Source organism: Scyliorhinus canicula, chromosome 15, assembly GCF_902713615.1.
Source record: "Scyliorhinus canicula chromosome 15, sScyCan1.1, whole genome shotgun sequence".
Lineage (NCBI taxonomy): Eukaryota > Metazoa > Chordata > Chondrichthyes > Carcharhiniformes > Scyliorhinidae > Scyliorhinus > Scyliorhinus canicula.
Window position 1 is genome coordinate 13,631,451 of NC_052160.1, and position 18,162 is coordinate 13,649,612.

Sequence of the window (18,162 nt, forward strand, 5' to 3'; positions counted from 1 at the left end):
CCGACTTTTTAATCGCAAGACTAGACACATGCTCCGGACATAGCCTCAAAATCGGAGAATCCAGCCCTAAGTGTTGCCGCAGGAATTGAGTAGCGTGCGATTCGCATTGCTGTTCGGGGTGCTATTCGTTCCGCGATTCAGGACATGCAGATTGGCTAGCACTCTGTTGGTGTGAATTAGAAGCAATTCCCAGCCCAGTGGGAGACGTAACCGCTGTGGCCAGAATTCGTGCTAAAGAGCCTGACAAGCAGGAGCTGCTTATAAGCACTCCACGCACCACATACAAAGATGCCCCCCACCCCAATTTCAGGAGTCTGAAGTGGACCCACTGCTTGATGCCAATGAGGAGAGGAGGGACACCCTCTTCCCCATGGCCGGCTGTAGACTGAAGCCCACCCGCCGCCCACCCATGCCGCTTGGGAGGGTGTGGCAGATGCAGTCAGCGCTCCCAGCGTCAAAAGGAGGATACAGCTCGTGAACCTGAGGGGCGGATGTCACTGGTGAGGCCTCTATCCTGAGAGGGACAACATGCCAGGGAGAGTTCCAAAGGCCATGGTGCAAGTGGCCCTTGGTTGGGGTGAGCTTTGCTAATCCCCTGTTTCCTCTGCAATGGAGCTGAGGTTTTGAGGAGTGTACAGAGTAGGGTCAACAGCTGCTGGGCCAGTGATTGAGCAGGGCCATGCCCATCCCCTTGAAGATACTGTTGGGGTATGAGGGTTTCGAGAGGGGGTGGCCTGGGGGGGCTTCCACATCACCAGAGGCTCTCTGTGCATTTACAGGACACAATGAGCAGTCAGCAGTGTGAATAGCAGGAGTCTGTAAGTAGCACCAGAGGGGTGCATTTAAATCGCATACTGCAGCAATGGGCTCTGTTCATCACGCTTGCACAATAAAAGTTGTAATCTCAAGAAATTCCCAGTTTCAATGAAGCTAACCCCGGAGAAGAAGCCGACAAGACAAGCCAGTGTATTTTATTTGGTAGGCTAGATATAGTCACAGCCAGCAAAAATACACAGCACTTCAGAAACTGGTGAAGGTGATGAGGGTTGGGGGAGGGGGGGGGGGGGGGGGGGGGGGGGGGCGGGGGGAAAAGAGAGAGAGAGAGAGAGAGAGAGAGAGAGTCTTCCCAACAATGCTCTCCTCATCTTTTGACTGTACACTATGAATAGATAGTGTTATTTTCAAAGCAACATATTTCAAATGCATTCAACCATAAGCATAAAATTGACAATGACTTGGCCCCATCAACGCTCCCTCTACTGGAAAGTATTATTTCCAGATCTTTAATTCTCACCTCCTCCATTAGTGGTTGCTTTTCAGCTAATGGGCTGAAGGGGAAAAACAGTAATAATGCTGGGCCTTTCTTCAGTTCGTTGTTCAGGAGAAGGCTCTTGCTTCCGTGTGGTCTCAGCCAGTGCAGAAAGGTCTCCCGATTCTCAAAAGCCCAGCTGTAGACATTCACCGCGGTGAAGTTTAACACCTCGTGAGGAAAGATCTGCAGGACATAGACAGACCAAAGATGTTATCGCTCCTGCTTCACGAAAAATGAGATAAATCCAATGACCAAAATCAATCAAAATAAACTGAGGATGCACTTTCCTGCACCACAGAAAGTGTGAAAATTTCTTGTATTGCACTCTTGGTTTTGTCTCATCTTTTAGGTCGCTCATGTCACAATCAGATCCCCAGCAGGGTTGGTGCAAAAGACCACCCTGGGAATCTCTCATCCACCTGTCTTTTCAGGCGCTCAAGGAGGATAGTAAAAACCAACTCACTTTGCAACTAAATCCAAGTCCATCCATCAATGCCAGTGTTACCTACATTCGTGATTCATCTAATGTCCTAGGTCACATCAACAGTTTCCAGTTTCCTGGCCCTAACCGCCTCCTCTTCACTATGGATGTCCAATCCCTCTACACCTCCATCCCCCAGCAGGACAGTCCGAGGGCTCTCTGCTTCTTCCCTGAGCAGAAGCCTGAACAATCCCCGTCCACCAGCAATCTCCGCTTGGCTGAACCTGTCCTGTTGCTAAATAATTTCTCATTTAACTTGGTGCACTTCCTGGTGTGGCTATGGGTACCCGCATGGGCCCTAGTTTTGCCTGTCTTTTTCTGGGTCATGAGGAGCACTCTTGCTTCCTGTCCTACACCGACCCACTCCCACAACTCCTTTTCCATTACATTGATGACTGTATTGGTGCCACTTCATGCGCTCACCTGGATCGGGAAACATTTATCAATTTGTTTCCAATTTCCACCCCTCTCTCACCTTCATGGTCCATCTCCAACATTTGACTTACCTTCCTTGACCTCTCTGTGTTTCCATTTCCCGTGATAGACTGACCACCAATATCCAGTACACGCCCACAAACTCCCACAGCTACCTCACCCACAGCTACCTCACCCACAGCTCCTCACACCTTGCTCCCTGTAAGAACTCCATCCCATTCTCCACCTCGAAAATGGAACTTTGGATATGTCTGTCTTCTTGTTACCCGAGGTTTCCCTCTCACTGTGGTTAACAGGGCACTCAACAGAGTTCGACCCATTTCGCACACCGCTGCTCTCACCCCTTCCCCCTCCTTCCCAGAACCATGATATTGCCCACCAGCCTCCGCATTCCAAGGATCATCCTCCGCCATTTCCAGCATAGTGCCACCACTAAATGCATCCCCCCCCCCCCACTCAGTCAGTATTCCGCAGGGATCACTCTTTCCGTAACATCCTGGTTCACTCCTCCATCATCCCCATCCCATGCAATCGCAGAAGGAGCAACACCTGCTCCTTTCCTCCCTTCTTGCCATTCAAGGGCCCAAACATTGCTTTCAGGTTAAGCAGCGTATCACTGACATTTCTTTCAATGTGATTTAATGTATTCTCTGCTGCCAATGTGGTCTCCTCTACATTGGGGAGACTAAACGCAGACTGGGTGACCGCTTTGCTCAGTCCGCAAGCATGAAATGAAATGAAAATCGCTTATTGTCACAAGTAGGCTTCAATGAAGTTACTATGAAAAGCCCCTAGTCGCCACATTCCGGCGCCTGTTCGGGGAGGCTGGTACGGGAATCGAACCGTGCTGCTGGCCTGCTTGGTCTGCTTTCAAAGCCAGCGATTTAGCCCTGTGCTAAACAGCATGACTCCGAGCTTCCTGTTGCTCGCCATTTTAAACTCAGCATCTTGCTCCTACACCCACATGTTTGTACTGGGCCTACTGCAATGTCCCAGTGAAGCCTGGTGCAAGAGGAGCAGCATCTCATCTTTCAGTTTTTGCCCTCGGGAGTCAACATTGAGTTCGGCAACTTTTTCTTCTCTCCCCCCACCCCCCCCCCCCCCCCCCCCCCCCCCGATCGTTCTCCTCCATCTTAATCCCTCCCCCTTTCATTTAAAAAAAAAAGTTCCATATTTGTATTGCCTCAGTGCAAAACACCCCCTCCCCACCACACACCCGCCCATCTGTCTTTTGTCCTTTAAGTCGCTACTTTAAAAAAATAAATTTCAATTCAGGGGCAATTTAGCGTGGCCACTCCATCTACCCTGCACATCTTTGGGTTGTGGGGGTGAGACCCACGCAGACGTTGCTACTTTTTGTTGCAGTTTCTTTTGCTCCAACACGTTCTCCCTCCTCTCAAGTTCCTATGAAGGGTCCATGACTCGAAACGTTAACTCTTGTTTCTCTCCTGATAATTGCTGGCAGACCTGCTGAGTTTTTCCAACGTCCTCTGTTCTCGTTAGATATAAGCTATGTTGGGAAGACATCAATTTCCCAGCCTACAGAAAAATTACACCAATGGAACATGCTGCTTGACGCAACCCCTCCGTATTGCTGTTCATCCTTCGTTTGATAGTATTCCCAATCCCGTGTTCCTGGATTCTCTTTCCTTCACCCAATTCTTAATTGTCACCATGATTTCCGCTTGAACCATTAACTCTGGGACTGCATTTGACAACCAGTTCAGAACTAGGAGGTCACAGTCTGAGGATTCAGGGTAAACCATTTCGGACAGAGATGAGGAGACATTTCTTCACACAGACTGGTGAGCCTGTGGAATTCATTATCACAGGAAGTAGTTGATACTAAAACATTGAATATATTCAAAGGGTGGCTAGATATAGCACTTGGGGCAAATGGGATGAAAGGTTATGAGGAGAAAGCAGGATTAGGCTGTTGAGTTGGATGATCAGCCATGATCGTGATAAATGGCGGAGCAGGCTCAAAGGACAAGGCCTCCTCCTGCTCCTATCTTCTATGTATCTATTATTACAGCCCAGGGCTTAGAGAACCCCAAAGTGTATCATGAAGTTCACCTGACCCATAACTTTGAATAGATTGTGGTTATGGGGAGCACAAGGGCCCACTTTACAGGTGTGATGCAACAGAGATCTAAAAGTATTTTAAAACAAAAAACAATGTTTATTTATGAAACCAGTTAACACTTTATAAACCCACAGTAAACATCTTAACTATCAACTAAAATACTCCCCCCAAAGAATACAGTACTCTATAAGTAACCCTTAATCTTTCCCAGCAACATCCATAAGACAAATACCCTCTTTAACACAGACATTAGGTTTAAATTCTCTACTGAGAGCAGTTATCACTTTGAAATCCTCAAATGACCTGGAGACAGTCTTTAGATTGCAAAGAGGGATCCTTATACAGCTGTTTGCTTTGCCTGCAGCTATCCAGCTCTGAAAACGAAACTAAAACTCAGACACATACCAGCTTTTGTTCAAAGCGAAAGTAAAATCAGAAAGACAGCCCAGCTCCACCCACTCTGACATCACTGCAGCCATTTGACAAACACTCATTTCTTAAAGGTACACCCACTACAGATATGTGATTAACACTCATTTCTGAAAGGTACTCTCACATGACACTATGTAACCTCACAAATGGACCCTCAGACATATACTTCACAACCTGATCTCATTCATTTTAGTCTTAACCAATCTGAAAAAGGATTGAAAGGAATACATTACGCCCCAATTTCAGAGAAACATAGAATTGAAAACCTGCTATGAATTAACCAACACTTACTATGGAAGAGTTGAAATGCCTATGCATATAAATTGTTCCAGGGCTGGTTACCGATAACTTTTTGGCCACCTGCTTGCTGGTTATCACACCAAAACGAATTGTCCCATGATGATCTGAAATCACAGATTATGTTCTTAATGAGCAGTTCTCAAAAATTAATTCTATGACACACTGGATTCAGAGTGCTCAATGTAATAGGACCATTTTTTTCCCTCTATGAAGGTCTGGTTACAGTGGCTGGTTTAATGAGAATCATTTAACAAAATATACATACAACCCCACACCCTGAGAAAAGGTACTCAAGAGGGAATCAGTGAGACGTTTTCTTTACACTGCCACACAAATTCCATAAATAATCTGCACCAGAAGCATAATGGGACTAAGCAGATGGCCTACATGCGTGTTTATCCAAACGTTTTGAATGTTGCGGAATATGAGACTGCAACGCTCGCCATGTCAAAAATCATTACCGGCAAGTACAAGCTCATTATAGGGGCTGGGTTAGCACAAGGCTAAAGAGCTGGCTTTTAAAGCAGACCAAGGCAGGCCAGCAGTACAGTTCAATTCCCGTACCAGCCTCCCCGAACAGGCAACAGAATATGGCGACTAGGGGCTTTTCACAGTAACTTCATTTGAAGCCTACTTGCCATAATTTAAATGTGATGAATGTGATTAAAACATGATGAACCTTAGACATTCTTTGAAACAAAGTGTTCCATTTTACTAAGCAGTGATTTAAAATGATCCAAACAGTAGGTATTATTTTTCAGTTTCCTTCCCCACTTTCCTTGAGGTGTTACATAGAAGAGGCCCATAACTGTGCACATGATTTTCACAAGGGTGCATGTGCTCCCAGAGAGGCAGCTCAAAAGGAACACCTGCTTTCCCCATAGATGTAAATTGTTATTAATAAAAGGAAGGTGGTGAGGCTTCCATCAAACAAGTTCAAAGCATGCTGATGTGCCAACTTTAATCAATGCAATATGAGAAATACAAATTTACTTTTGTGATCTTGCGCAGTTTTGAAGACAGGAAATCTCAGTCAGTATTTTTTTTCAAAATATGGAACACTTCACCAATTTGTGTCATCCATGTGCAGGAGCCATGCTAATCTTCTCTGCATCGTTCCAATCTCAGTATATGTGTTGCCGAATCGAGCACCTCAGCCATTCTAACTTAAGGCAGCAAACATTGTTTGCTCCTTTGTAGCACATTTAGGGCACGATTTTATGGCCACGCTGCGCCCAAAATGCAGCTCACCGCTGAGCAGCGTGGCCGATTGAAGCCGGGAGACCCCTTTTCTGGGATCTACCCGGCTCACAATGCCTCGTGTGATCTAATGCGATCCCGCAAGATGTCGCGATGTAAATCCCACCCATTGTGGGCGGGATCACCTTTTAGCAAATCTACATATTAAAACGAGGCAGCTAGTCTCACTTTAATGTGCAGATTCCCGAAGGACCTGAATTGTTGAATCTATCTCCTTCACCTTGGAAACCTCGGGCGAGCACCATTCAGTGCTGGTCTCCAGAAAAAAGCAACCAGAGCCCCCTGTCTATCCTGACTGCGGAGCCTCTGTTCACGCTACCGTCACAGAGAAACCGGGTTGTTACACTGCACACTTATAACCCCCACGTCCCCGTGTCTGATGTGCTTACGTTCCTCGCCAGGTACGCCGACTTGAAAAGCGACAGCGTGCAACTAAAGGACACCTTTGGCATCTGGACAAGCGAGCACCAGGTCAAGGTGACCCTGAGAACGGACGGCAATGGAACCATCCTACATCCACCCTCCAGCTTCGCCATTGGAGGAAATCGAGGCTACCTCGACTTCGGAGGGCAGCCACGAGTATGTCACACCTGTGGCAAAACGGGGCATCTGGCCGCCAACTGCAACATCACCTTCTGCAAAAACTGCAAGCAGGAGGGGAACATGACAAAGGACTGTAAGGAAGACAAGTACTGCAACCTGTGTGGGGAGGCCGGCCATCTTTACAGGGCCTGCCCAAAACGTGGGGCAACTATGCGCAAATCATCAGCGGTGGAGTCAAAAAGGCATCCACACAGGAGGTTCAGGCACCCTCCATCGACAAAGACACCACACCACAAAATGCTGAAATTCAACAGAAAGACCCTCAACAGAAAGTGGAGGCCCCAGCACAGCCTGACAAAACAACCCTAATCTCATCTGACGAGGAACATGCGACAGTCGAGGGTGGAACAAAGATTGAAAAGCGCTGGGAAAACCCGAGCAGAAACAAAGGAAAGAGGAAACTGAAAAGTAAAACAAAGACACCCCTGACGGTGAATGGTAAAAAGCGGCAACTCCATAGCGCCAATACCTCCTGCGATGAGGGCGAACCATCTAAGAATAGGCCTCAATTAAAGAGGCAAAGCACCAATGTGGAAGGGGATGCACAGAACCCCCAGACCACAGACAGGAACGAAAACAAAACCCGCCCAGAGCTCCAACCTCTGGACGATGGGAACCGGCCTGCAACCCCAACACCCACTGACTGCCACGTCGGACACAACGGCTACACCCCCCCCTCCCCCACCCACAATGCACATCCATCAGGTTCAAGGCCACACTGAGGACAATGGCAGCTTCCTTAACCCTGCAACTGTGAAACATTTTGAGAACACCACCGGCATGCTGGGGAACTTTGAACAGCTGGAACAACCAACTGTAATAGACTCTGGAATCTGAGACTGGTAAATCTACTCTTTTTAAAATGGGATTTAAAATTGCATCTGTCAATGTGCGAAGCATTAAAGCCACACTTGGCTACTTAGCAAATGTGAAAGCCGACCTACTGTTCCTGCAGGAGTGTGGGATTCCACACCTCAGCAACTACAGGCGCTGGTCGAGCTGGTGGTCCCACGGGCCATCCATCTGGTCAGGAGGAATCGACTGTCGTTCCTCCGGCCTGGGTATTCTGCTGCGGGGAGGCAACTTCACCATCTCCGATGTTAAGGAGGTGGTGGGTGGACGCCTCCTCGTAGCAGACGTCAAATACAAAAACACCCCTCTCAGACTTATTAACGTGTATGCCCCGGCCGTAAAAACTGAGCGGCTGGCAGTCCTTCAGCAACTACCACTGCTGTTGGCCACCTCCAAGCCGGTCATTCTGGGCGGTGACTTCAACTGCATCATCGATGCGGCTGGACGATCCGGCAGAGCTGACAGCAAACTAGACGCTACGTCCAGACTCCTGATGGAAACGGTAAAAGACGCTAAGCTGCTCGACGTCTTCAGCAACCCTGCAGATGGAGCGCAGCGTAGATACACATGGTCACGGCCAGATGGGTCCGTCCGCTCTAGAATAGACTTCTTCTTTGTGTCCCGTGCTTTCACGGTCAGGCCCACCGACGTTAAGCCAGTGTTCTTCTCTGACCACTGCCTCCTACTGGCTGACTGCCACCTGCAGGAAAACCAGGGGGTGGGCAGGGGGACATGGAAGCTAAATGTAAAACTGTTGACCCCAGAGAACCTCCAGGAACTCAAAAGGGATTACAAAGGTTGGAGAACCGTGAAACCCCTCTTTGAGTCTCCACATCGCTGGTGGGAAGCAATCAAGGCGAACATCAAAAGGTTCTTCATCCTCAAGGGCATTCAAAAGGTGAGAGAGAGACGAGGGGTCATGTCCAGGCTCCAGAAAACCATGCAAAATTTCCTCCAGCTGCAGTCGATGGGGGTTGATGTCAAGGAGGATCTCCAAGAGGTGAAGGGCCAGCAAGCCTCGCTCTGCACCTCGGAGGCCTCCAAGGTTATCTTCCGGCCCAGAGTCCGCTCCGTGGAGCAGGATGAAAAGTGCTCACGCTTCTTCTTCCAGAAGGTACACAGAGGGACCTCTGTGATCAGCAGCCTGAAGGAAGAAGATGGCTCTGTAAAGACATCGCAGTCTGACATCTTGAGGATCAGTCAATCCTTTTATGCCAGACTGTATGATCTGAAGCCAACAGACAGTACTGTTACCCAGACCTTCCTGTCGTCTATCACGGAGGTCCTGGACGACAACGAGGGGGAAAACCTGGACAAACCATTAACTCTGGACGAGCTGACAAAGGCCGTCAAGTCCTTTGAGACGAGTAAAACTCCCGGAAGCGACGGCTTACCGGCTGAGTTGTATTTGGCTCTGTGGGACTGGATGGGCCCAGACCTGCTGGAAGTGTACGAGAGTATGCTTCTGGATGGCAGCATGTCAGAATCCATGTGGAAAGGCATCATCACCCTCATCTACAAGCAGAAGGGGGAAAGGGAAGAAATTCGAAATCGGCGACCCATTTCACTGTTAAATGTGGATTACAAAATCTTAGCCAAAGTCATCGGCAATCGGGTCAAGTCTGCTCTGGAGTCGGCGATCTACCCCGACCAGACCTGTGCTGTACCCGGCAGGAAGATCTCTGACAGCCTCGCGCTACTCAGGGATACGATCGCCTACGTGCAGGACAGGAGGGTGGACACCTGCCTCATCAGCCTTGACCAGGAGAAGGCTTTTGGCAGAATATCGCACACCTACATGATGGATGTGCTCTCCAAAATGGGGTTAGGGGAGGGAATTTGCAATTGGATCAAACTGCTCTACACAAACATCTATAGCGCAGTCTCAATCGATGGGTGGGAATCAGAAAAGTTCCAGATCAAATCTGGAGTCAGGCAGGGCTGCCCTCTCTCCTCGGCCCTGTTTGTGTGCTGCATAGAACCTTTTGCCGAGTCCATCAGGAAGGATTCGGGTATGAGAGGAGTGACGATCCCAGGCAGCGGAGACGTGCAAGTCAAAGCCTCCCTGTACATGGACGACGTCGCTGTCTTCTGCTCGGATCCTGCGTCTGTGCGCAGGCTCTTGGGACACCTGCGACCAGTTTGAACTGGCCTCAGGAGCCAAGGTAAACCGCGGCAAGAGCGAGGCCATGTTCTTTGGGAACTGGGCCGACCGGTCCTTTGTCCCCTTCACGGTCAGTGATCAGGCCGGGGGTGCCCTGTGCGGGTGTTGGGGAGGTGGGCGGGGCAGGCTTGCCATCCCGATGTCTCGCTACAGTGAGGAGTTCCAGTGAGCGGAGCTCCTCAGTGCACAAAATGGGGCTGTGTGCTGCCTCGGCCGCACGTTCCCGCTGAGCCCCCCATCTCACGGGAGTGCCATTTTATAGCATTGTGTCCTTCGTTGCTGACCGCCAGGAAACAAATGGCTAAGCGCACTCGCTATGGGACCTTGTTCCATTTAGTTAAATTGTGCTCTTAATTTCCCCCTCTTAAGAAAGCACATTTTCGATTGTCATCTAGTTCCCCATTATGATCTTGGCTTTCTGTTCCCCCATTTCTGCTTCCAGTCGTCCCACCCTATTCCCATACCACCTCCTGAAAAGGGGAGAATGGAACCAACTGTGGCCCCAATGAATGCAATTGGTGATGTTAGCTTTTTGTTTTCCAACTTTACTTCCCTGCTTCCCTGAAAGGGTTGTGCCGGTAACTCACCCAACATTCTGAGTAGCTCACATTCATTCACCACTTAGTCCTGTAAATAAAGTACGAGGAGGGCTGGTGTTCTCACCCAATGTCCATCCAAGCTTTCCCCAGCAAGATCTCTGACTAGTCAAAAGCACAAGTTCATAATTCTAAATGAAGAATGACAAGACCAATGTTCCTGCACCAACATGCCACGGCAGGATTAATTACAACCAGGAATTGAAGCGAAGAGTGGCACGGTGGTACAGTGGTTAGCACTGCTACCTCAGGACACCGAAGACCCGAGTTCGATCCCGGCCCTGGGCCACTGTCCATATGGAGTTTACACATTCTCCCCGTGTCTGCATGGGTCTCACCCCCACAACCCAAAGATGTGCAGGTGAGGTGGATTGACCGCGCTAAATTGCCCCTTAATTGGAAAAAAAAGAATTTATTTTAAAAAAGGAATTGAAGCTAAATCTTCCATTGATTTGTCTTAGTGCTGCACTGACCAATGCCTTTACTCAAGTCAGCAGCAGGTAAACTACATGAAGAACTATTAATTATTTTGAATTAGGAAGGCTTATATCCAAAATATATGGTAGAAACATTAATATTTTTACATCTTTATACAACAATCACAACTGGTGCTCCTTAAACATCTAAAAGTACATGCCATTATTTCAGCAACTCTTTGGCCATAAGGTGTAGAAGCAGAAGTAGGCCATTCAGCCCATCAAGTCTGCTCCGCCATTCAATGAGACCATGACTGATCTGATATGAATCCTCAACTCCACTTTCCCACCTTATTCCCATTGCCCTTGATTCCGTTACCGATTAAAAATCTGTCCATCTCAGCCTTGAATATACAACCCAGCCTCTACAGCTCTCTGCGGTATAAAATTCCACAGATTCACGAGAAATTCCTTCTCATTTCTGTCTTAAGTGGGCGACCCCCTTACTCTGAGATGATGTCCTCTGGTCCTAGCCTCTCCCACAAAAGGAAACATCCTCTCAGAATCTACCCTGTCAAGCCTCCTGAGAATCCAATATGTCTCAATAAGGTCACCTCTCATTCTTCTAAACTCCAGTGAGTACAGGCCCAACCTACTCAACCTCTCCTCACAAGAAAATCCCTCCACACCTGGGATCAAAATAGTGAAGACTGGACTGCCTCCAATGCCAGTATATCTTTCTTTAGGTTAAGGGGACCAAAATTGTTCATAGTTCAACTCTTCAATCCCTTTTTCTGCTGTGCATGTTAGTGAAATAGTAATTTCACTTGCAAACTGAACATTGTCTTAATACCAAATGACAAGAGAAACCAAGTACAGCTCCAGTTCAAAGCAGGATTTACAGCGCAATTGCGAGATCGCGGGGTCTCCCGGCTTCTATCGGGCAGACTGCGCCGCGAAGAGCTGCTTTTCGGGCACAGTATGGCCGATGGATCACGCCCTATGTTTTAGGTGGGTAACAATTGTTCCACAAGTTAGAGAAGATTCTCTAGCACACATTATGCAACTGAACAGGGGAGGTGCAAATATTATTTCATTTAATACCACAATCCTAAACAAATAAAAATGAAAGGTTTAGATTTTTTGTGCTAAACACCTATTTGTTATAAGTAACCAAGTGACCAAAACAAATAAACTTTGCAAGCCTTTTTCTATCTTGCTGACATTGTTGCACAAGCATTAGGAGTACCCTGTGTCCCACAAATTACATTTTTCATGTTAGCGTCAGATAAGACATTGGGAGAAAGGCAACCTTTGACAGTCCAACAAAGTTAATGTTAGGAATTTCCTTTTGAATTGTGAGCACCGTCTACGGGGTTTTTGGAATTGCACAGCACCCAAAGATGTGGCAATATTCTTCTTGTTGCACTTCCATATTCAAGGGGTATTATATAGCAACATTCATTAACCCACATGAACTAATTTTCCACCAAATCTAAACATTTTGGTTTAATAATAAAATAATTCTTGGAATCCAAGTACCACTTTGGCCAGCGTTGCAAGAAATTCTGATCCATGTGCTCCAAGTTATAAGCCAATCCAAAACACAGAAATCTGCCAAAGATTGGAACAGGCTAGCATCCTTTTATACTTCCAAAGTTGAGAAATGTCTCTTACTTCAACATGCACAACAGCATCCATGATCATTTTTATAAAAAGGTAATGTATAACTATTTGGCCAAGAAAAACATGAAAAGGACGTGGAGAAAGGATAGTGAATGAGGGAAAGGCAATTGCAGGTGTTGTGGGCAAATGGTCTTCTTCTGCACTGCAAAGTTCTATGAGATCCTCAAATAAATGAGAATGCCTTTACCGGGTATTAAATTGAAAGTTTGGATGACATTATTTACTTTGAGTATACACCAAGTGCTCCAGTACTTAAAAACTAATGAGAAGTCTCACCTCCTTTTAGCGCATGCAATGCAGAGATGTAAAGTGTCAGGTAACCTGGAGGCTGCGGTGACGCATTGAACTCAAAATATCCAAGAACACCTGGCTATGTTGGAAAAAAAAGGAGAGAAATAAAATGAAAACGATAGCTCAGGAACTTTGAGAAATTTCATCAGCATCTTTCACCATATGTTCATGAAACGTCTACCCAAAACTCCCGACACCATGCTACTTGTACAACCATTCAAATCAGAACTTCTGTGAAAGCCAAATGATTCACCTAGAAAAGCTGCCAGAACACGTACTACTTTTAGTTTTTTGTTATTAACGACCAACACTCATATAACCCTCTCTACGCAACAATAGTAATGTCGCCATAGTCCCAGATAACCTTAGGGTGATTTCCCCTTTCAGGCAGAGAGCTGACTGGAGGTGATTTAACCTGAGGATCACCATACCTCAGGCGCGGGGCGAATTTGAGAAGGCAGGGGCCTTTATCATAGATCATAGAATTTACAGTGCAGAAGGAGGCCATTCGGCCCATCGAGTCTGCACAGGCTCTTGGAAAGAGCACCCTACCCAAGGTCAACACCTCCACAATTTTGAACACTAAGGGCAATTTATCACAGCCAATCCACCTAACCTGCACATCTTTGGACAATGGGAGGAAACCGGAGCACCCGGAGGAAACCCACGCACACACGGGGGAGGATGTGCAGACTCCACACAGACAGTGACCCAAGCCGGAATCGAACCTGGGACCCTGGAGCTGTGAAGCAATTGTGCTATCCACAATGCTACCGTGCTGCCCTCAGCTGAATAACCTCAGCCGGTACGGGAATTGAACCTGCGCTGCCTTGCTCTGCATCACAAACTAGCTGCCCAGCCAATTGAGCTAAACTAGCCCACAACAAGAACTCCTCAGATGAAATTACATTATACAAGTCCTGCATCGTCAAATCATTATTCATTATGAATGCTAATAGGGCTTGATGCTGGTTAGAAAGTGCACTTAAATAAAAAAGCCTATATCATAAAAAACCCTTTAACCTAGTAAAACATCCCAGGAGCGATCAAACTAAATTTGATAGATTAATTAGAACTAACCATTTCAAAACAACGTGGCAATGATGAAAGAGTTGGCTTTGGTAATATCAATTATATTGGGGAAAAGAGTATGAGAAGTTCTTATTCCGATTCATTACCCTGCTGGAAAGCACATGCCCCGTGGACATTTGGAGCCCAACTCCTCGCCAGTTGGGCAAAAGGGCGACAATCGCAAACACATCTGCACGCAGACACAGACCCTGACCCCGCGAGGTAACATCTGGCATCTCTCAAGACAGGCTCCCCTCCAACCTCTCAAGTCCTGGCTCCCTCGAGCGTGTGCAGATGGTGTCGGAGATTAGCTCCCACCTTTGAAGCCAAATAATGCTGGGAGAGGCAGGGAGTTTAAGGCAGGTGGAACAAGTGATTGAATCAAGCTGATGCACCAGATACACTGAACATAGGATGATTGAGGGAAGCGGTGGGGTGGGGGGCGGAAGGAAGCAGTGGAAGAACACAACTGCTAATAATTTCAGCATTTACAAAAACATTTCAAAAATGATATTTATCATTTTGGATCAAACCCAGCTTAAAAACATAAGGAATAGAAAGACAAGCAGAATACTGCTGATGCTGGACATCTGAAATAAGAACAGAAAATGTTGCAAATGCTCTCAGCAGGTTATGGCAGCATCTGTGGGAGTGAAAATGTAAATTACTGTTTTGGGCCGGTGTCCTTTCTGATGAAAGGTCACGGGCCTGAAACATTGACTCACTTTCTCTCCCCAGATGCTGTGGATAAGTTGCTGAGGAATTCCAGGAAAAGAACAGAATTCAGGGAAGATATTGATTTATACAGCTCAGGGAACAACAAAAAAAAGAGGGTCGCATAAATGCTCATAGCCTCATGGTACTAAATGCAAGAGGAATTAAGTTCTCAATTGATCGAATCACCCTGCAGCACCAACCCCCCCCCCCCCCCCTCCTACCCCATCACAGACGAGGGCTTCCACAAAACAGGGAGGCCATTCACCAACTTGTTCCAGGACCTGTTTGAAGCCAACAGCCAATAGAACGAGGAGGGGCACACAGGGGCCAACAAGGACCAGGGACCCGGGGGGGGGGGGGGGGGGGGGGGCGGGTAGGAGGAGCTATGGAGGGTGGGTTTGGGAATGGCTGTAAAAGGGAGAAGGGAGAAGAGGGGAACGCAGGGCAGCTATATATATGTAAATAGATAACAACCACCTTTTGGAAAATATGTATCTCAATAAAATATCTTATAATAACAAAAAGGGGGGGGGTGCAATTTAGGAGGTGGGTGTATGGGGGGGGGGGGGGGGGGGCAATTGCAATGTCGAGTTCTTGTAAATTGTGTCTGATCCACATATTTTGTTCATTGTGCAGTGTATGAAATGACAAACTTCAATAAAAACATTTTCAAAGAAAACATTTTTGACTCTATAATTAGCGTCCAGAAAGTAAAATTGGACTCAGAAAAATCACACCGTTTTGGAGAAAAGCAGGCATTCTGCCATCTTCTCATTAAAAAAAGGAATTTGACCACATAGTGTTATAAAAATAATTACAGTTAACCATCGTATTTAACTTGGACTCAAATCTAATATTTACTTTCATACCAAGGTCGGGACACCAGCAGAGCTGAACTCATGACCAGACCTGAAACCTCAGATAAGTGCTTTATGTAACAAGCATTTGCCCTGTATGTTTTGAGCAGCAGCCATTGCAGAAATGAAGTTCTCCACCTCCAAGTTACAGCAAGACATGAAACAGCAGCAGGAATACTCACAACCTGTCACTAGCTTACTTTCAACAGGTCAAGCCAGCAAACTCAATAGATCTGGCAGCAACTGTGGGGGCTGGCAGGGGGACCCAGAGGGGTATAACAAAGCAACATTATTTTTCTCCACAGATGCTGCCTTAGAATCTCTACAGTGCAGAAGGGGTCCATTCGGCCCATCGGGTCTGCACTGACCCTCCAAAAGAGCACCCTAGGCCTACGCCTCTGGATGCTACGGGGCAATTTAGCATGGTCAATCCACCTAAACTGCACATCCTTGGAGGAAACCATGGTAGCAAGGTAGCACGAGTGACTAACACTGTGGCTTCACAGCGCCAGGGTCCGAGGATCGATTCCCCGCTGGGTCACTGTCTGTGTGGAGTCTGCACGTTCTCCCCGCGTCTGCGTGGGTTTCCTCCCACAGTCCAGAGATGTGCGGGTTAGGTGGATTGGCCATGTTAAATTGTCCTTAGTGTCCAAAAGTTTAGGAGGGGTTATTGGGTTGTGGGGATAGGGTGGAAGTGAGAGCTTAAGTGGGTCGGTGCAGAGTCGATGGGCCAAATGGCCTCCTTCTGCACTGTATATTCTATGTTCTAAACCAGAGCACCTAGAGGAAACCCACGCAGACACGGATGACAAGAAGTCTGTATTTAGTTCATACTGATTGCTAGGTGAGCAGATTGTGGCTGCTTTAAAGAGGCTGAAATCATAGCTCAACTTGACAAAAGTAATTGCAATTGCATTGCTGAAAAAAAAGGGCATGCTATCAAAGCTTTTCACCTTGACCTAATCAGGACTGGCATGAGAAAACCAAATTTCAAATGTCGCTTTTTCAAAATTTGGTATTTCACAAAGATCTTCATGATCTCTTCCTCCTCTCCCACCTTTTCACTATCCCACATCTTCGATCCCCACTACTGCTCCTCAGTCAACAAGGACGAGGAGATGATCCCATTATTGAACATATTAATTGCACTTTGTAACTGGCAAGTTGAAATGCGAAGAGACTGGAAGCAAGGCAAAAAAAAAGTGCAGAGAACATAAAGAAGAGGCCAAGGGGAGTGGCAGCAAGGGGACATAAAAGGCACATTGATGAAGCTGTGCAACTGGTTACTATTGTGGCAACACTATGATAATCCCTCCAACAGGAGTTATGCAAGCAGCAGGATGAGTTCAAGTCCCAGTCTAGTAGAATGTCATTACAAGCTGAGAGGCTATTGAATGATGTTGCACCTGGGTAGCATGATAGTGTTCAGCCTGAGCTTGCCCCAAACAAAGCATGCATTAGAAGTAGCCATGATCCAAATTGAACCCTGGTCACCAGTTTATTCAAAGCCATATTTCTAGATAATAATAATCTTTATCTTTGTTATCACAAGTAGGCTCACATGAACACTGCAATGAAGTTACTGTGAAAAGCCTCTAGCGCCACATTCCGGCACCTGTTCAGGTTCAGGAGAATTCAGAATGTCCAAAGTACCTAACAGCACATCTTTCGGGACTTGTGGGAGGAAACCGGAGCACCCGGAGGAAACCCATGCGGACATGGGGAGAATGTGCAGACTCCACACAGATGGGGCAGGAGTTTTTAAAAAATAAGTCATGCAGTATCAACGATAGTACCGTTTCCTTTTGTAACCAAAATCAAAATTAGAATTCCAACATTTTTCCTGGTCTGATTGGTGTCAGGGTCCAATAAAATCCCAATAAATAAGGAGACTGCAGTTATCCAAATGTTTGGTCCAGCAGGACATACTTGCTATCATTTGCAAAAACCAATTCATTTGAAGGAGTGCTTACTGGAAATTGTTACAATACCCTGGGCTAGGGCGCAGTCAATTAGAGCTCCACAGGCCCCGGAGTCCCAACACAAGTCAATTAACCAATAATTTGTATATAGTTTCTGAGAATTTTGAGACCCTTGACTGCTCCAATGGCTGACAGGACCAGTTCTGTGGACCATAGAATATCGGCCAGCTAATCTATTACTCACCCCCCCCTCCATTTTACCATCCCACCGTCTGCCCAAACAAGGACCGGACAGGACAACGGGACGGCAGGACACACACACACACGAGAAAAGCCCCCTCCCAGCTTCTGCCTTCAGGCTTTAAACACTCAAGCTGGATAAAGAGAGAGATCTTTTCTTCAGATCTTGTCAGAGGCCATCAGGTAAGAGAGAGAAATCGGAGCTGTGGCCTTCTAGCTGCTGGATCAAAATCAAAACAAAACAAAACAAAACATCCATTCCCGCAACGTGAGGAATATTCTGAAACAATCAGCACAATCGGAATTGAGTGTTAACCAAGTCCATCAAAATGTGTCATCACTGAGGTCAGTCCAAACAGCACATCTTGCCGGGGGGGGGGGTTCCTTTGTTTTTTAAAACTGAAGGTGAAATCCAACTTAAAGGTCTGGGTCTCAGTAATT

General features: G+C 46.9%; 1 protein-coding gene and 1 non-coding gene across 3 annotated transcripts in view; both read right to left on the reverse strand.

Annotated features, from left to right (window-relative positions):
* Nucleotides 1-18,162, reverse strand: part of txndc11 (thioredoxin domain containing 11) — a 98,365-nt gene that overhangs the window by 32,276 nt on the left and 47,927 nt on the right. For both annotated transcript variants that reach the window (XM_038819673.1, XM_038819674.1), the window contains 3 exons: nucleotides 12,900-12,993; nucleotides 5,038-5,150; nucleotides 1,295-1,495 (listed from right to left, as the gene is read on the reverse strand). In XM_038819673.1, coding sequence (XP_038675601.1) covers nucleotides 1,295-1,495; nucleotides 5,038-5,150; nucleotides 12,900-12,993 — 408 coding nt within the window. The remainder of the gene's footprint in view (nucleotides 1-1,294; nucleotides 1,496-5,037; nucleotides 5,151-12,899; nucleotides 12,994-18,162) is intronic.
* LOC119979151 lies at nucleotides 6,094-6,198 on the reverse strand. Its single transcript, XR_005463657.1, has one exon. It is a non-coding gene; the product is annotated as a U6 spliceosomal RNA (small nuclear RNA).